A 20,936-nucleotide genomic window follows, 5' to 3' on the forward strand; every position below is an offset into this window, starting at 1 on the left:
TTCGCATTACACATAGGGACGCACTGATACCGATCCATGCCTTTTTTCACTGGCGCTCTTGGCTACTTGATTTAAAATGTTACCTTTGATGCACCTTTTTTGCTGCATTACCAGTCTACAGGGTATAAAAGTTTAAATTTGCATAGAGTTTCTGTACATTCTGAAGCATTGTTTTCACCAATATAGTGCTAAACATTTGAATATTCTATAGTTGAAATAAATATTTACTTGCCAGTCTAATCCCACAGTAGGACATGCAGGTTATTATTTGACACTGGTATCGGATCAGTATCGCTATGGACTGATACCCAAAGCCCAGGCATCAGTATCGGAACCAGAAAAGTTGGCTCATACCATGCCATTACATATTGCACTCAGGTTGTTGCAAGGCTATTTAATAAATGGCTTGAAATTGAGAATGTTTTGTTTGTTTTATGTTTTACTTTGTTGCCTACTGTGTCGGTATGGATCGGGTATCGGCACAATTAGATTTTAATATATCGGATCGGATTGAAATGTAAAGAAGTGTATCGTGCCATCTCTAATTACACATTGAGGTTAAAAAAATCATTATCACAATACCTTCACATAAAGTGTATTTTTAAATTGGATTTGGCACACCTCCATTTAAGCCAAAGACAGACTAGTCTTGGTTTGGAGGTGGTAACAAAGCTTGGAACGTAGGACAGGTGACAAGAAAACTACCTTTCACAGATTTACCAATTAAGAAAAAAAAAAAGATTTATGTAAAAGACTAACTAGTCTGCTTCTTTTACTCTCAGCCAGTTTGATGTTCAAATAGGAGAGAACGTATACTCCCACAGCATGCAAATGTGTTATTATAAGTGCTGGGCAAGTTAACGCGTTATTTTCGCGTTAACCCGTCAATCTATTAACGCCGTTGAATATTTTAGCGCAAATTAGTGCATGTTGCTCACATGCTTTTATTGTGTAAATGTCTGCTGCTGACCGCGGTGGAACCGGAAGTGAAATTGGCAGAAAAACACGATGAGTAACCAAAACAAGCATGGAGAAGAGGGGCAACGCCACGGAACTTAAAGGCGCTCGCCGCTTAGTGTATCAGTCCGCGCGCGCAGCGTGCCAGATATAAACAAACACAGGTAGTCTGCCAGGACGAAGAGACACGATGAGAACTAGAGCCTTATTTAGCGGTGTTTTGGTGTGAAAGTAACGCGCTGAAAATTCTCTGAATAAAGCGTGAATGCAGACCGATATCAGAGTTTTTCGGTGGGAGTCTGTGTTTTTGGTCAAGTAAAATATGGCCCTGTCTGAGTGCAGAAGAAAAGCGGCAGAGGAGCAGGGAGGGGGTGTTTGGTGTGTGCGTCCTGGGCTTCTGCTGCACAAAAACATTGCTGTAGGGGTAATTTCTGCCCTAAACTTTGTGATAGGACCCAACTTGTTCCATCCCGGAGTATCACTTTAATTCCCTGACCGTGGCAATAAGCTTTAATTTTGTATTTACATTTTGTAAATTTGATTTGCACTGAATATGTGATTTAACTATTACTGTATAACAAGTACTGATTTAGTGTTTGCATGACAGATGTTGTGGCACTTTCGTTCATATGGCAGAACGTTCCAATAAAAGTGCACTATACTCTGGTTTTGAATTCATTATTAGATTTTGAATTTACAATGCAATTAATTATGATTAATCAGGGAAATCATGCAATTAATTACAATTAAAAGTTTTAATCGTTGCCCAGCCCTAGTTATTATTATTATTATTATTATTATTATTATCATTATACAAATAAAGTAAATTGAAGGGCAAAGTAAGTAAGAAAAACAAAGTTATCACTGTTACAAAACTGTTTTCACAAACATAATCAACACCTCTTTTTTAAGGTGTTCTTTGAAGGCCAAAATAAAAAACATAGCTCTTAGAAATTGAATTATCTGTAAAAACAGACGTATCTTGGAATAGATATTTTTCTGGTGAGCTTAATGAGGAAGTGCCTTTTGTTTTTCATGTTTACAATAACAGATACAAAAGTCAGGTGTAATCAGGATTACAGGATTATACTAAACCTTGCACTAACTGAGGGACAGAGTTTGGTGAATGTGAGTATGTGTTGTTCTGAGTAGACATGATAAATTGTCTTCGAACAAAGACGCTCATTATTTTCTGCTTCTTTGTTTGCTGAAGAAAAGATGGTCTTTGCGCAGCGTCTCTGGATTCGTAAACAAAATAAATAAATGGAGGGATTTTTATTGGGGTGTTAATAAAAGCGTCTGCTATGACAATGTCTATTCCAACACTGCTTGGTTTATATGAGGACGTGTCAAAACTCATGTTGATTGTTTTATTGTCCCAAACAATATGAACATTTTCAACAGCCCAAGAACTGAACCTTTTCTCTGTGTCTACAGGGGCTAAAAAGCTGGCCAACAAGGCAGCGCTGTGGTACGTTCCCTTCTCTCTGCAGAATGTGGAGAAGATCATGGATGTTCCACCCATCAAGGCATGTGAAAACATGGTTACTCTGACATTCATGAGATGACGTTTGGTATTTCATTTGTCGGTTTATGTCCTCTGTCTTACCATCTTTCCTCCATTCCTGTGAAGAGCATACAAAGCCATTTAGTAAAGTTTTTACCAACACAACACCTGTGATGAGACATGCGTGAGTAAGTGTGCACACCTTTTTATGTGTTAATATACATTTTATATCTATAGTATGCTGCTGCAGAGCAAGAGGAAGAGGGTAAGAAGCGTTACGAGGCTCAGAAGTTGGAGAGGATGGAGACCAAGGCACGGACTGAGGAGGTGGTGCCACCTCTGCCTGACCCAGGTAAAACCCGAGATCAAAAGCTTCAGATCACAGCTCCATATGCAGTTAACATACAGTACATCAGAAAGCTGAGGTGTTGCTTCCATGTCTCTGGAGTGAATTGTGCTAAAAAAGTTATCAGAACTTTAAAACACAGCAACACCTCTACTTTCTATCAAAACACAGATCCATCTGAGTCTGAATTATTTTCCATTTTTTGCTCTGATCTATGAGCAGGAACTGAAGCAGGTGCTGTAATACTGGAACAGACATGTAATCACATTACAGGACACTGTGAACAGTTCTGTTGAGTGTAAACATAATTGTTTCCTTTGTTGTATCTTTTACTACTTGATTCTGTTAGTGTGACCTGCAGCATGAAGTCAAATCCAAATAATCTTAACAGTGTGGGATAAACTTTCAGAATCCCAACTCTTACATGAGAGATCTTACTGCATTTTACCATCATTAAACTGTTGATAATCGCTCTAATTTTGTCATGCTTACGCAATCCAGAGGACCATCCAAAAGGTATGTTACTCAGCAAGCTGTGTGTCTATTGTTGAACATTTACAGAATCATTTTAGATGAAGCTCAATAAATGAATTAGATTTGTGTTTTTGTAGATTTTTTAAGTGTGTGTATACATTTGTCAATTCTTGATGCAGAACGACACACAGTTGGCTTCAGCCAGTCCAGTCTGATCCATTTGGTGGGCCCCTCTGACTGCACTCTTCATGATTATGTCCAAGGCGGTGAGTTTACCCTTTTTTGTTTCACTTACAGAGCTTGGGTTGCATAGTGAAATCAGATCTATGTCCCAACACACACTGATATAATAACAGACAGTTGTATTGCTGACTTAGTGCCTCATTATGCAGAGTCTGTTGATGAGTGCATCAATGACCTTTGCAAACAAAGCAGGATTTTTGAAACTAACAGTGGATTAAACAAAACGGGAGTTTCCACTCATACGTGAGTTCTGCTGAGTTGACCTCCAGCTGTCTGTTGTATGGTCTTGTAGTTCTCACATTTCCAGAACTGATGCACTCAGAGATGCTAAGTGTTTAATTCCTATCCGGTCTGAAAAAAAACACCCTGCTTGCTGAGATGAAGAGAGCTGGTAAAGAAAGACACACATCAGGCTGATAATCTCAGCTTTCTGCTCTTCTGATGTGTTTGAGAAGACAACACAGAGCTGCAAGGCCAGTGAGGAGCAGTGTTAATCTTTTGTGTGTGTGTGTGTGTGTGTGTGTGTGTGTGTGTGTGTGTGTGTGTGTGTGTGTGTGTGTGTGTGTGTGTGTGTGTGTGTATGAGTGAGAATAGGCATATTTTGGTTATGAATGAGACAGTTTGCCAATTTTATTTTAAAATTCTGAGCTAATAGTGGATTATTTTTTCTCACTTTTGGTTAAAAAGACTTAATGCTACTTTAATGTGACCAAAATATTAAACTGAGTGGGATTGATGTTTTCTCACTAAATCATCACAGGAAACACTAAAAGGAGTGTTCCACAAACTCAGGAGTATTCCGTCTCTTGTATACATGAATCCAAATTTGCATTTAAAGTTTCCTGGAATAGGGCCAATGCTTACATTCATATCATTGTGAGTTCTGTATAAGTTCATATGCGACAAAGTCTAATAGCAGCAAGGATACTTTGACACTACACAGTTAGAAAATCTTATCTTGAAAATGCAAATGTTACTGCTGAATACAGAGAAAGGGAGATATTTAAAGCAAAAAAGAAATACTTTTAAACAAACTCATTTTAAGCGTTGGCAGAAATAAGGTTAATCTATCAGAACCTAACTGAATTAATGTCTCAACACTGACCACACTGTACCACAAACTGCTGACATACCACTTCAGAACCCAAGTCGTTGTCTGCCACTTAATATCCATCAAATATCTTTGTCATTTTCCCACAGGTGAAACAAAGAGCTCATGAACAGCATCAGGCTGTTTAGTATTCAAGACAGGGGATATCCTGTCCGTACACAACATGACTAGAATATTAAAGTACAGCTGGATAAGGATGAAAGAGAGTTACCTACTGCAGAGAATGTATAGAAAGGAGTAGAAAGACAGAGAGAAAAACAGACCTAAAGATATGACTATTAAGGTGGGGATAAAAACTGTGCTGTTATCTCAAAAATGTTTTAACAGTGACTGAGCATTTCATCATTCTACTGTAAACAGTATAACATTTATTTAACCTTCATAGGTTTCCTTGTGCTTTCTGGGTTGATACAATATGTACCGTGGCAACACAGACAGGCAGAGAGGAAGAAATACAGCAGAATTTAATCCAAAGTGAAGCGTTCTTGAGAGAGTTATATAGCTTTAAGTCACTGTGTCCCACCTTCACTTTAATGGACAAGTGATGTCAGAAGAGATAAAAAGTTCAAGTCAATAATAGAATAGAATAGAATAGAATAGAATAGAATAGAATAGAATAGAATAGAATAGAATAGAATAGCGTAGAACTTTATTGTCATTGTAACAAGTCCAACGAAATTGAAGTCACAGCAGCAAGCAAGAAAACAAAAGTAAGAAAGTGTATAGAAAGTGCAAAAAGGTCCATAAGAAAATAGATGATGACAGCTTGTCCATCATTGTCCAGTTCAGCCAGCCTCCACCTCCACAGGGTCCAGGACTGAGCTTCTTCAGTCATGCTCCATCTCTGTCTCCTAGATCCCGTCTGCTCACAGCAGGTGAAGCTCTTCCAATGTGGCGTTGGTGTCTGATGTTAGCTCTGTTAGTCATGTCTGTGAATAGCATGATGCTACTCTGCCCTCTGGTATTCTCTCTGTTGCTGGGTTAGCACAGCTAGCTCGTCCATCTTATTGGAGATAGATCTTACATTCCCAATAACAATGGATGGAAGGACAGGTTGATGTTGTCACTTCTTAGCTCACACCTGAGAACCAGCATGTCGTCCTCACCTCCTTCTCCTCACCTTGTGGGAAGACATCAGGCCTTACACCAGTTAGCATTGACATGCTACAGGCTGAAATTTGACCTAGCTGCACCACCAGCATCACCCAGTGATAACACTGAAAGCCACTTTAAAGCTTCCTTACATTATGACTTTAACCATCTCAGTTCTTTTTGGAGCCAGAATTGACCTGATGAAGTCCTGGAGAGGAGTGAAAGGAGTGAAGAGGGTCAGTAAAGCTTAGCTATTAAAATTTTACAGTCTGTGTCCAGGACTTAAATGACTATTACATCATTTCCTAACAATATTTGTTGCCAAAACTCCCCAAAAGTCATAACTCAGCTTAAAGTACTAAGGTAGCTTGTTGAACACATGAAAGTAGTGCTTTCTTCCTCCTTCTTAAATTAGACAGAAATAAGTATTTGAGTAAAAAAAAAAAAAAAAGGTTAATGATATGAACTTCTTACCTTTAGAAAGCTTTCTCGCTGGGAAAAGCAAACAACAATCCTGATTTTCATGCAGATTTAATGAAGTGCTGTCAGTCAATCTTTATGTTTTATATAACATCAAAATCGCTAAAATATATATCTCAAGATACTTTACAAAAACAGAGAGGGTTAGAGGGAGATGCAGAATGAGAAAAATGAAGATAAATGATCGCAACATGGATACAATACAGACAATGAAGGTTTAGGGTTGTGTAGTATTTACAAGAACCTCCAATGGATGCTCATAAACTGATACTAAAACCAAAGGCTCATATTATTATTATTTGAAAGGAATTGGGGAAAAGTCTCAATAAGAACATTTAAAACAACTGGAAATTTAAAAATTCTCCATCTAAAACTCAGTTGTAAAAAGCAGCAGATAATTGGATGGTTCATACAATCTTCACACAACAAAGACACATTTTACTTTCCCAAGACAAAAAACCTCAAAAAGATTCAAAAAATGAAACCACAGCTGAGGATTCAGAGCTTACCTATGAGAAAACAGTGCACACCTGTCACTTCAAGGCCTCTTGTCTAATTAAACAAATCTTTAATATCACATCAGCACTGGCTTCATCTTTCAGTACAGGTTGCTGCTGTTTGTGAAGCGGTGTATGACAAGGATGAAGAGGGATGAAGAGGGAATCTGAAAACTGGAACAACAAATGGAAAATACACTGTCTTTGAAGCAGGACATTTAAAGTACTGATGACATTTTCAATTCCCTGCTTTGGGAACGACAGCCCCCTCGGACACTTAAATTGTCACTGTGACTCATCTTTTGACCTTGTTGGATTTCTGACCAGGACAATCCAATCATCTTTACACAACCATTTTTATTATTTAGAAAGGGTTGAGGAAAAAAAGGCACTGCGAGACTCCTTTTTTTGTCAAAAGATGATGCTTTTTCTTCAGGCCACGTTCATGTAAGTGCTTCTGTCTCATGTTACCTTTTACAGATTAGAAGCTACTGTTGTATTTGTGTTGTTTCTCCTTGCTCGCTTTCCTTTCTAAAAATTATCATTAGGGGGTAAAAATGATAAAACTAAGTGAAAACAATCTAGGCAGTTGAAAGCTATGATTAATAACAAGATAGAAATTAGTCCTGCAAGTCCTGTCTGGAAACTGTTTTAATGGCATCTGTAACAAATCCAATATTTTATCAGCACAAGCACATGCAGATTGTTTCTGGCAGGCTCTTACTGCTTATTAGTGCCATTTCCATTAAGGTCGGCTATGCAAGAGGCCATCGCAGAGGCACACAGATAATGTGGATGAAGAACAGAGGGGATATGTTGACTCAGAGGGAGATACATTGAAAAGGAGACTGGACAGGACAGCAGGGTGAAAGGAGCAGGAGAAGGAGGAGGGGGGTGCAGGGTGGGACAGATAAGTATCGCCTGTGTCATGGCTGCCTCTTTAATTCAGAGAGCTGGCTGAGAAATCTGTCCAATTAAAAATCAGATGTGGAACACGCATCCAGGTCATTTAGAATACGCACACACGCACACACACACACACACACACACACACACACACACACACACACACACACACACACACACACACACAGCCCCTCACTCTCCATACATGCCACTGCTCATTAAACAATGTTCCTTGTTGTTCGCTGCTGCTGCTGCTTTCACTACACTCATTATGTTTACATAACCAAGTCAGGTTGGGCAGCCAGAGTGCTTGCTCTCTTCTCCTTCTGTGTCTTACTCTCTCCTGATCCTCTCCTTCTCTTTCCCCTTGTTGGAGGAAAGCAAACTTTCCTCCACATGTCAGCTGCAGCTTTTACTCTTCCAGTTATGTGTTGTGGAGAAGTGGCCTACTTAGCTCGGGCCTGAGGAGACATACAGCACATGCATGAACACATGTGCGAGAGCATACATGCATGTTCATATTGTAAATGGAAACACAGAATATCTATTCACCATGTATACATCCCTCAGTCATTTCTCTTTAAACCACAGCCTCTGTATGAACCAATGCATTGGTGAAGCCGGCTGATGTGAAGAGCTGAGCCAAAGGCACCTGCAATGAATCAACTTCACATTATGCTTAAAGCATGTCTGATAAACTCCCTTAATGTTTATAATATGAGATGTGGAGTGAAAGCCTGTGAGAGCCTGGTTATGAAATGAAAGCCAATGTGCTGAAAGAAAACCCTGGAAACAGTGTGAGGTAACAGAGGCTCAGAAACTTCTTGGATGCCCATTAACTCAGTGTTCCTTTTCTTCCTCATCTTTGTCATTCTTCTTTCCCATCCACCCACCTCCCGTCATTATCTCTCCCTCTCCTTTCCTCTCTTCCTACTCCCTTCCTTCCTTCTTTCATGTTCTAAAGAAGTACCATGTGTTTCCATGGAAACAGCATTTGATTGCCACAGGTGGACAACACTTTGGTCTGATTAAAGACCAATGAGGCAATAAAGAAAAAGACCATATATGTGATGTTTTTCCTAATGTCTTGGTTTGCTTAGGAGGGAAAAAAACAAACCTGATTTGTCATCAGCTAACAAATTTAGCATTGGCCAGTGGGTGACCTTGCTAAGACTTTAAACAATTTGGCTTCTGAACACAGCCTCAGCACTGTGTCCACTATGTGTGTGTATGACTGTGAGTGAGTGAAGGGGAAAAACACTGCTAATAAACTAGTTGGTATGTATGCATAGATTTAATGTGTGTGTGTGTAGGACAAAGCTTTGCCAGGGACTGCCTTAGCACAGGAACACATCCATCACTGTGTCTCTAGATTATCTGCCCTCTGCTCTGATCTATGCTCAGTGGGTTTATAAACATGTCACTGCCTGAGACAGAAAGGTTCAGGGAGACAGGGATATGTCCTTTGGAGCTTGTGTGATCAACCTTTGTCAGGAGTGTTTGTGTGTGTGTGTTAAAGCTTGTGCAAATTTTGTGTTTGTGTATTTGCATGGTTGTTTTATCTTTGGTTATTTCACTTCTCACTTCCCTGAACTCACTTGTTTCACTTTACCTGTAATCTAACGTTGATTCAGAAAAGCACATCTGCCCATTTGAAACTCCAGAAGAGCAATTTGAACTGTTAGTATACTACAGACTGAAAAGTAAAAATATGTTAAAAACTTAAATATTCAGAAATTTAAAGATGTAAATAGCAAGGGACAAAATCTGGTTTAGAAAAAGGAAGCCTGTGTGGAAGTACTTTAGATTACTTTTTATAGCCTGAGGCTGGATGCAAAAAGACTGGAAAGACAAGACAAAAAAAATCGGACTTTCATAGCATTAAAAAAAAAAAAACTATTTACAGCCTGTTTCAAGAAAACTTAGTTTTAAAGCGCTTATTTAGCTATCGGCACACAATGTGCAGGAGTTTAGAAGATATGGGATCATAAATTTGTCCAATCAGAGACACAGCTCAGCTCCCTTGACTTAATAGAATAGAATAGAATAGAACTTTATTGTCATTGTAACAAGTACAATGAAATTGTAGTCACCGCAGCAATCAAGAAAAAAAAAGTAAGAAAGTGCATAGAAAGTGCAAAAAGGTCCATAAGAAAATAGATGATGACAGCTTGTCCATCATTGTCCAGTTCAACCAGCCCCCACCTCCACAGGGTCCAGGACTGAGCTTCTTCAGTCATGCTCCATCTCTGTCTCCTGGATCCTGTCTGCTCACAGCAGGTGAAGCTCTTCCAATGTGGCGTTGGTGTCTGCTAACAACTGAGTTCACATGTAAACAATGCAGCCATGGTTACATGTAGGACCTCCAGACAAACACAGGAGAAAAAGTAGTAAAAATATCACTGAAGCCACAAAAAGTTTGGTGTCCATGACCAACAAATAAGCCATACAAAGTAATGATCCACTCCAAATACAAAGATTGAAAAAGACATAAAAAATGACAAGAAACGGACAAAGAAGAGAGAGCTGCTGTAAGAGGCAGCCATAGCCAACAGGGCAGCACCTAGCAATGACGGGCACCTTATGGCTGTTAGAAAGGAAGCTTAAAGCCAGAGTCATATCCAGTATGGCTACCACCAATGTCGGTTTCAGTACTCTGCATCAGGAGCAAGAATGGATAGGTGACGTCGCAGAGACTATGTCCATATTTTATTCAGTCTACGGTGAACAATAATCTCTAAATAACTTTAGAAGCTTTATGAGTTCCCTTAAAGAAGTCCAATTGTTTTATTGAAAGTCATCATCTTTTTAAGAAGTTCAATAACATTTGAGTTATGCAGTTTAGTTGTGTTATGACATTACTTATTGTCTTTTCAGCATGAGTGGTCCAACACACCGTACACCCAAAAAAAGAACCAGAAAACTTCTGTTGATATGAATGCAGTGCAGAGAGGGTAATATTGTTCACTGCCTCCTCTTCAAGTTATTCTCAATTTTTGTCACTCTCAAGGTTATAAGTGCGAAAAACAAAACAAAAAAAAACAAAAACACAAACCCCCAAAACCTGTTTAGCTGTCTTGTTGGCATGTTAAAGTCTCATAATGCTGCTGTGTCATGCAGCTGTATTCCTGACCCAGCTGCACCCCCTGGTAGAAGATCAGAGATGAAACAAACTTGAGAACAGAGAGTGAAGTAAAACAACTTTTTATTGATTAGAAAAAAACCCTTTTGCCCTGAACAGTGTCTGCAGCTCATCTAATAACCTGCATACAGCACCAACATCCTCCACCAATCACAGGCTTTGGCAGCATGTATACAGGCTAAGGGCGAAGCCTGGGGCAAAAATAAATCCACCGAGCATGTTGCTGTGAGGATCATATCCAATATTTTTATCCACTCTGAGCTTATCTCATCTGAATTTGGACAGCTGGATGGCGAGAAGACACTTTTAGAGAGAAAAGTTGTGGGTTTTAAAATGTAGCCAAGATTCATCTCCACATCCTCAGCACCTTACTGGATGCCAGTTCTACCAAGCAAACAAGCTGAGGTTGTCTATTTACATGGAAGAACACAATATGAGCATGTTTAATAGGGCTGGGACGGTATGCTTTTCACACGATTTGATTCTTTTACAATTTTTGGGGTGCAGATTCCATTTAAATTGACATTCTTTGATATTTTTGATTTTTTCGATTTTTAACTTGCTTTTGTAACACCAGACCATGTAAAAAAAAAAGCTGGATGATGATGATGTCCACAGACTATATCAGAGGCCATATTTCACCCAAAAACGCACATTGTGTGAGTCAGAGAAAAACATTTTGCCCTCTGCTGGAGAAGAGTGGTAACATTTTTCCAACCCAGATTATAAACAAAGACTACAATGAAGTATTTAAATTTGGAAAAAAAAAAGATTTTAAACAAAGAATCCTGATTTAAAAATCATGAGGCAAAAAAAACATCAGCTACTTAAGTGAATATTTTTTTTTCTCTTCCCCTAATGTTCCTTATTTAACCAAAGGTTCTTCAGCCAGAGAGGTAATCAGGGTTTTTTTTTTACGATCACAGCTAGAGCTGCATTTTAGCTGCAGCAACTCTGTGTGACAGTATTTCCATTATAGGAATCACATCTCAGTGATTTTCTCAAGCCTATGGCATGCAATGAGCTCACAGTTAGACAGTAACCATGACAGCACTGACTTGCAATTTGTGAAATTTAATGTCCCACACTAATTCATCTAACTGCTCAATAAAGCTCACCACAGCTGGAACAGTAGCATGCAGCTCATGGGTCTTAGTAAGAGAAAGTGGGCGTGTTACAGCGTGGCTGTAATGTTAAACCGGAGGTGTTTCTATAGTAACAGCTCATTAGGAGGCAGTTTGAGCTGTTTGATGCTGTCCATGATTAAAGCATTTGTTGGGATGGGGATGAGGAGAACAGAGAGAAGGAGGGAATTGTTGCTCGTGGATAGCAATAGGAACAGGGCAGAATCAGGAAGAAATAGAGCTGCAAAGATAGAAAAGACAGTTTATGAAGGTATAAGAGAGTATGTGAGAGGTCATGGTTCTCTGTTGATGCCTTTGTGTAACATACTTCTCTTCCAAGGAGAGCATGCCTTGCAGTGTGTGTTATGTCTGAGCTGGTTCTAATTAAAACAAGCATGAAGTTAGTAGACAACAGTTGATGGACAAGAGGAGCTGCCCGGCAGACTCCCTGTGTTGTTCTCTTGCCTTTTTGCCCATAGACAGAATTGTGCATAAAGATTTTGGGAAATGGTCAGAAGGAATCTTGTCACTGAGGTATTTTTGCCTTTAGCCAACTGGGCTGCACTAGGGACTTGGTTACTAATTGCTATTTCTCCCCCATTCAGAGTGAGCTGTCTTTCCTCTTCATACACACCAACTCAGGCCCCCCTCTCCCCCCTGCCTTTCAAGTTCCCGCCCCTCGGCAAAGAGAGAGTCATAGTGTGCCATGTCACCCTGCGAATGTGTAACGCCAGGCCCGAGGCTGTCTTGGCCTCGCTTGTCCTCATTTGTAGTCTCACATTGAGCCTCACTCCAACCTTTTACATGGACTTCACAAGGAGAAGGGGTTTTGCAGGAGTTGCATTCACAGTCCCACTGACGAGCATCTTCAGTCCTCAAGGACAGTGCTGCCTTCCACTAACTTCTCACTACTGTTTAAATGAAGAACATGATCCTGTAGAAAATCATTCTAAGTAAAAAAAACAGGGATGAATAATGTTTTGCCAAAAAAAGTGCTGAGTGGTTATTTTATGTAGCATTTCATGCTTGTTATTTTCAATTTTGAAGTAAAAACACTGCAGCATGGCAACAACAAGAAAACACCCCAGCTTTTTACAACCCACAGCTATTTTTAGGGGATAGGAAACCTCAAAGGTGGTGTGGTAAAGTAAAGAACTTGAGCAAACTCAGGTTATTATCCTCACAGCCTTGTTTTTATCTGGTGACATGCTCGCACAGTGGAGTCTGGCTGCTCGACTTAGTCTACAAATCCTTATTCAAATCACAAGTGTTTTCCTGTTTATCATTTCAAAATTTAATAATTTATATAAAATATCAGAAGAATATTCTTAAATTTTCTCCATTCAGCTTCATTCCAAAAATGCTGTGAGGGCCTACTCTCCATCTCTTATTTTTCCTTTATTCACCCTGAATGACCTCCTAAAGACTTTCATTCTCATAAGAGCCTTCATAACATTACTGAGGAACAGAATCACATTTAATCTAATTCATACCATCCAATATTTGCAAATGGAAGCGCAAATGAAATCAGATCAGATGAAATTTCCCAAAAATGCAGGGTCACTTTGTTTTAAGGAATAATATCCCTTCATCCTTTCAGCTGATGCTGACTGCTGCTGAGGGAGAAACTGTTTTTTTAGCTCTGCTCTGATTTAAAGATGGAAACTATTTTCTCTAAAAAATTGAAAAATATTACTTTCCACCAGATCTAGGAAAAGCAATTTCTTACTGAAAGTGTAAATATTTTTATGAATTTATTTTTGACTTTTTTATGTATTGATGCTAGTGTTTTCATAAACGCTGGTATGGTGCAGTTTCCTGAGTCAACTCCAGCAGACCCTCACTGTAAATTCACTTAACAATGCTGTTACTCCTCTGGAAGGTGGGAATCCATCTTTTTTATTTGTCAGCCTGTCTTACTGCTGCTCTCCCCAGTACCTTTTTCACCTTGAATTATCTTATGTCTTCTGGTTTAATCAGCTGTCAGTCTGCTTACTGGCAGTCTTGGCTGATCACAGCTTTGAGGGAATATACTGCTGCAAAACAAATAAGGACAAAAAGAATGGAACCCCTGAAATGAAGAGAAACAAAGAGATCACACTGAGCATTTTAAACAATGTGCCAAAGATTTACAGGTCTGCAGCCGTTCATGTGGGTTTGGGTAACTGTGAAGGTTTTGTTATTAGAAACTTAAACTACTAGAACAAACAAAAATCTCAAAAACAACCTCACATACAATGTTTAAAAAAAAAGAAAAATGAAATTTCAGATATCGTAGAAGTCAAAGCATTCCCAAAATGATGATCATCAGTGATTAAAGTTGTCTTGAATAACGGCCTACACCTGTGTGAAGGTGTAGACAATGACTCTCCTGGAATGAAACCTGCCAAGAAGCATCAGCCAAAGCTTCTGATTACATTAACCTTGATACTGTCTTCAGAGGAAGATGCAATGTCAAGACAGAAGAAGAGCTTTTTTTTTTTTTAATAAAAGCAGTTTAGTTAAATGTCATCGGTTTGGTTCAGCAACACAACTTATTCTTTCAATAATCAGTGTAAAAGAACGGGATGTAGAAAAAAATCACAAATATGATGTAACCATTGATGAGATAAACTGAAAAAGGAAAGGCATCAGTTTCTTTACCCATACCTGAGAAGTAGGATGCCTCATGGGTATGAATTGTAAAGTTTCAAGTTGAAGGAGACATGACGTCTTGCAGTTTTCAGATCGGCAATGAAGTGTGTGGCTCTCAGAGTGTTTTAGGTAAATGTAGCCTATGGCTGCATCGTGGGGTAATTGGGGTTGAGAGATCTTAATTGGGGTTGCTTATCTGGTGTTAGCTGATCCCCCCTGTAACTTCTGTTTTATCATGGCATCAAGTTTTGGAGGGAATCTTGAAGATGAAGGCTTTAGTCTTAGATTTATTGAAAACCATCTTGAGGTGTCATTTTTTCTCAGATGGGGTGTTCAGAATTTGGTTGTCTTAATAGATCCAAAAGTCTTAAAGGGACGGTTTAGCTTTTTTTTCTAATACTGGGCTATTTTAATGAAGGCACCTTAACAATTCTCTTTTTGTTAACTCTTAAAGCAAATGTGTAATGTAGAAATGAGAGTTGACTATATCAAACTGGTTTAAAACAACACTTGAAGTTTGCAGCTGTGTAGATGTTCATCCCCTTTATTTTCTGTCATTTTTTAAAAATTTCTTCTCCACTACCCTCAGACTCAAATTTGAACTACTAAATGCCATGTCATTTGCAAAAGGAAGCTCAAATCTAAATAAATCAATTAATAGATAAATAAATAAAAAATATATAAATAACTAAAATAAATAAATAAATAAATAAATAAATAAATAAATAACAACATAATCACCGTGTTTAAGGAATGATTAAGACTTATACAATGAAATATGTGTTTTAATGCCCCATATCTTTTGTATAATATGTCAGAGATGTTGCTAAAAATAGAGGTGAGAGTGAATCAAAACACTTAACCCCCCCCCAAAAAATAAATAAATAAATTAATAAATTAATAAATGGATAGATAGATAGATAGATAGATAGATAGATAGATAGATAGATAGATAGATAGATAGATAGATAGATAGATAAATAAATAAATAAAAGATGAAACTATCCGTTAACCTTAAAATCCAATCTCAACTTTCTCTTTCACTGACAGATGTTTTAAAAGCCAGTCATTTGATGGTAAGCCTCAGGCAGGGGCCACAGAAGCAAATACATGTAGCCTGTCATTCATTTTAATGGAATTGTTTTGACTCAGTTTAGTGTAATTCAACTTTTCCCTTCAATTTCATCATCTTGTCAGGTCATGATCCCTCTCTATTAAGTGGGACATGCTCAGACACGACCACTCCAGGCTTTGAATAGCAGCAGCCTGCTGCGCCTGTTACCCAGGGGAAATTTTCTGTCTTAGGTGAGATTCCATCAATTTTCACAACAGAGTGGAGCTTAGGGGGGGCTTTGGAAAACGTTTTGCAACAGGCCTCAACAAGGAAAAGACGTATTCTCTCCTGCAATCACTTAAATTTCTGACATGCTATTGTCAACATCTCTATTGTGAATCAGAAAGCTTTTAATGGATGTCTTCCTCTGATCATTTTTTAACAATAATGATGTGAAGAACAAAGGATCTGCTTCTTCCTTCCTCCCTGCCTGTCCTGGGTTTTATCGAATACTCAGTCACTACATTCAGAGCTTTCCTTAATTAGTCCTGCTCCAAGGAATTTTCTATCATTAACTACAGTGTTGAATATATTAAAGTACACTCTGGTGTACCTCTGAGACAAGCACAAGCTCGAGAGGACGTGTTTACTTTCTAAACTTAACCTTTGGTATCATCAGTGGAATGAAATGGAAGTAAATCTCAGGCCATTTGGGACAGGAGAATGTCAAAGTAATGACATGTTTAATTCTTAATCAAGTCAGTGGGAGCACTCTTACAGTGAATGCTGCATTTGGGAGCAAGCAGTGCGCTCTGTTTGTACACCCACACATTTGGCTGTCATAAATAGAGCCACACAGTGCAGATGGTGGGAGCTTTTGGGAGACACATCAACCGTCAGCAAGCAGACTTATTGATTTTCTGCAGCATGAGAGCTACTAAAAGGAAGTCAGAGGAAATGTTTGGGGCAAACGAGGTATCCAGTGAAGGTCTAAATGTCTTTAAATGAGCATGAGTTCAAAAACACACACATTACTCACACTCACACACTATACAAGATTAAAAAACAGATGCCATCATGTTCTTCACTTGTCTCTGCTCTATCCCACCCACTCCATACAAGATGTCCCACTTTTTGAGAAAAACATCCGTGTCCTCCACATATGACACAAAGTACCGGAGCTGCATGTGTGGCACAAGCAGACAATGAATGTGCAGATTTAATAGTCTTCTGTGTCTAGTAAGTGAAGTCTATTACTCTGTAAATCATGGACGTCAAGCGTCTAGCCTTTCTGTAATGCTCAACTTTGATTCCTGGCTCAGTGTTAAATCAAAGCTTTGATGCAGGGCTGTCAGAGTGCTGTGTTAACTTTTTGATGGTGGTTTATTTGATGTGCTCTCATATCTACAAGTGATACTTTACCCAAAATGTGTCTTTCATGATTGAATGCTCACCTCCTGTAGGATTGACAGGTGGCTTTGAAGTGTTTGTAGTTTGATCTGTAACAAAGGAATGCTGGGTTTAAAGATTTATAATGAGATCTATAACGATGTATAATTAATGAAGCAACTTGTATAAAAACTACTACTATAAAACATATGGTAATTTAGAAGGCTTTAAAAACATGCAGCTACTGTTATTTAAACAATCAACGTTTTCTTCTGATGAGTACAGTGGCTCACCTTCTGTACTCCAAATATAAAGGAGTGCTTTAAAATAAACAGGTGAAACAGTGAAATACAAAGAGATGTGAAAATCCAAACATCTAAATAACTGATAAAATAATTTTATGACACTTAATGTTATGTGATCTGCCCCATAAAGTCAGGCACTGGTTATATTTAGGTTGCTTAAATTCTTAACAAGGTGAAAGGATGGTAAACCTTGAGGCATAGCATGAGCATGAGTGCTGTTCCTTGAACCACATTTAAAGACTACTGATGGCTTTAAACAGGATGCAGTTTAAAGACACAGGAAAAGACGTTTTGATTGGTTTTGAAACAGATTAAAAATAGCATCCATTGTGTTCCAGTATATTCAGGTATTGTATTTTTAATGCAACCACTGTGAAGGGAAAGATGTCAGAGACTATTTATAGCACACTGAAGAAACAGCTTTCTGTTACCATTTGAGGAAAGCATAATGATATTTTTGTCAAAAATCCTTACTTACACACTGACAAAACAAAATTAAAAATACAAAAGGTATCAATTTGTCCACAGGGGGCGCCAAATTCAACACAAACAAGAAGTTTTCCACTGGACCTTTTAGGACAGTGGTATTTCACACCACAAACAACTTTAAGGACCCTTCCTGTCTAAACAGTTTGAAGCTCACCCGAGTAATGCATTGTATTTTATTTGGGCTGGGATGATATGCTGTTTTTGCAATTCTTTTAAGATTTTTGGGGGTGCAGATTCGGTTTAAATTACAATTCTTCTCTTCATTTTTGTGATTTTTAGTTCACTTTTTTAACACCAGACTTTCAGACAAAGTTAAATAGTGAAGATAATGTCTGTAGACTATACCAAGAGCCATATTTTCCCATAAAATGCACATTACGAGTTAGAGAGAAAAATTTCACCCTCTGCAGGAGAAAGTTTTTCCGATCCTGTTTATAAACAAAGACTAAAATGAAGAATTAGAAACTGGAATTTTTTATTTTATTTTTTTTAAAGAATCCCAATTTTTATATTGTCTAACAAAAAATCCCAATATGTCACATTTCAATTTTTTCTTCCACCCCTGAGTCATATATTACTGTAATTATTGATTATATCTGACTTTCAGCTCAGTGATTTCCAAAAAGTGGGTTGGGACCCCCTTGGGGCCTGCAAAACTGATAGCGATGTTGTGAAATGCTTTCCAAAATTTAAAACTATTTACTACAGCATATTTCATTTATTCTTGTAAAAATATAAAGTTTGTCAGTTTTTAGATTGGCCTCTCAGTGACTTCCAGAGGTGGCTGGTCTTTGGCTTCTTTGGGTGGTTGTGGGCTGAAAAGTTTGGAAACCCGTACATACCCCCGGGCTGAGTTGGAACTTAGCCACAAATTCATATCATCCCTAGATTGTGTTTGCTACAATTTCTTATAACACACTTTTTATTACTTAATTTAGACTGGTCATTTTTAGCAATGGTTGGTTATTCCTTTACAGCATACCTCACAAGAAAGGACAGTCCGTTGCCGGGAATGTGACCTGAGTCATCGACATTAGCAAACCCTGATCATATCAATGCACAGACAAAAGTCTGGTTGATTTGATGATGAGGAAAAAGCAAGCACAGAAACACAAACAATAGAAAAATTGAGTATGAGGGTTCAGACACACAAAAATTAGGCAAGACCCTGACAGGGATGATTAGTCATGTAAAAAAGTTTTATAACATAAAGCAAGCAAGTTGTTATTTTGGATTAACCTCTTCAGGTGAGAAAAGACCCCTCTCAGTGCACCAAGAACTCACCCACTGAAAATTATCCCAAAATTATACAGTTTATCCGTCTGTTCAGTAATATTTTATTGATGTGAGAGAGAAGCTGACATAAAATTTTTATAAAATCAAAAGCTGTCTTGGTTTAAGTCAAAGCTTTTTTACTGTGTTGCTGCTACTTAAGATCAGAAGGCTACTTTGTGTACTGTGTACAGAATAGCATTGGGGTAAGGTAATACCACTTTAACCGTTCACTTTTATGTGTTTTTTACAACACTGAGAGATGTTGACCTAAAAGTAAAAATGATTGAAAATTACTACAAGAATGATGGCTCTTTCAGTCTGGAGCTGCTGTATATCACCATAGAGTTGAACTACTTGTGTATGTCTGATACAGGCGTGACCATGAAGCTGATGGATGAGGTCGCCGGCATTGTGGCAGCACGTCACTGCAGCACCAACATCGTCACCGCCTCTGTGGATGCCATCAACTTTCATCGCAAGATCAAGAAAGGTGAGGAGGACGAAGGGAATGTACTCATTGTTGGTTTTATGATGCAGGAAACTAAGAGACCATCCTCCACTGTGCTTTAAGTCTTACACTTCTCTTCTTGACAAACTAATGAACTGCACGCTGTAAAAAGCTCAGCTATGATAATGTGGAAAATGTCAGCAGTCTATAAATTCAGCCTGAGACCGTGCTGTTTTAAGCTGGGCTAAAGCCAATGTTAACAGATGTCACACTTTAACTAACCAAGATAAGTTGTGTTTTGTTGGGCTGTCACTTCATCTGGACAAACACATCCTTGTTATGATTGAACATTTTTCCATTACCAATCTTTGTCCCTGCCATGTGTCCTCACCGAGGAATCATCAAGAGCACGTGTTCCACATCGCCTGCCTGTCTGTCAGGTCCAGAACTTATGTGGAAAATCTGAAGCATCTTGGCTGAAATATCATTTGTAGGTTATGACACCATTTCACTTTTCCTCTTATAAGGGGAAGCAGCTGACTGCTCACGGTGTCGATACCATTCTGCTTTATTTTCTGGTCATTTAAAGGAGCACAATTTTAATGGCTGCACCTCTTTAGACAGACAGTTAATTTGAAGTGCTTTACGGGACAGCTGAGAGCCAAAGTACAAGAAAAAGCATACATAATCTCCTGCTCTTGACAGGTCCTTAGGCATTCTCAGACATAGTCTCTGTGGTGTGACTCACTGGTTCCCGAAGAGAGGTTTTCAAGCCTAACATTGGCAGGCACCATTTTGACACCCAGCTTAACCAAGAAAAGGCAAAGTGGCAAAACTGAGGTGACTTTTTACTCTTCTATATACCCTTCTATATATCATAGAAAAAAAGCAATCTCTAGTGTGCACGGTTACACAAAAAACTTTGTACCCTGATGTGTATAATCTGATGTGAAACCGGCATTAATACTTGAGAATGAGCAAGGATTCGTCTGTTTTTGTCAAGTGGCAACATCCAGCTGCAAGAAATGAAGTAGACTGGGCTGCAGTTCACAGAGCACCCGCCTATATCTGTGAATTTCATCGTTATTTAGCAGTTTACAAGATATTGTGATTACAAATTTGTACAGGCAGGCACACTGTAGCTGTTAGCTAAGGGATTCGGACCACACCATAACTCCACCTCTTTTTTGCTCACCTGGACTGAGTTCAACATTTTCGACATGGCATGTGGCGATGATATGCTTCAAAACTCCACTTCAGAACCAGATGGGTGATGTCACAGAGGCTATGGCTACTTTCAAAACCATCTACTGTACTAGCAGTGCCGGCTGATTTTGTGAAAATGTAGTATGTACAAGACATGTGTCAGTGAAAAAGAGCAAAATCTCCACCAAAATTTTTTTTCTCCAGTCTGCCTTGCACATTGTTTCCCACATTGCATAGCGTGGGTGTTGTTCTTTTTT

General features: G+C 38.6%; 1 protein-coding gene across 4 annotated transcripts in view; it reads left to right on the forward strand.

Moving 5' to 3' along the window:
* The window catches only part of acot7 (acyl-CoA thioesterase 7), a 60,933-nt gene that overhangs the window by 16,167 nt on the left and 23,830 nt on the right, over positions 1-20,936 (forward strand). For 3 of the 4 annotated variants that reach the window (XM_074681607.1, XM_074681604.1, XM_074681606.1), the window contains 5 exons: positions 2,395-2,486; positions 2,702-2,816; positions 3,312-3,326; positions 3,464-3,550; positions 19,399-19,515. In XM_074681607.1, coding sequence (XP_074537708.1) covers positions 2,395-2,486; positions 2,702-2,816; positions 3,312-3,326; positions 3,464-3,550; positions 19,399-19,515 — 426 coding nt within the window. The remainder of the gene's footprint in view (positions 1-2,394; positions 2,487-2,701; positions 2,817-3,311; positions 3,327-3,463; positions 3,551-19,398; positions 19,516-20,936) is intronic. The other variant, XM_074681605.1, reaches the window with a different exon arrangement.

This window comes from Halichoeres trimaculatus, unplaced genomic scaffold (genome assembly GCF_033239565.1).
Source record: "Halichoeres trimaculatus isolate MK-OKI-2021-1 unplaced genomic scaffold, fHalTri1.1 fHalTri1_scaffold_11, whole genome shotgun sequence".
Classification (NCBI taxonomy): domain Eukaryota; kingdom Metazoa; phylum Chordata; class Actinopteri; order Labriformes; family Labridae; genus Halichoeres; species Halichoeres trimaculatus.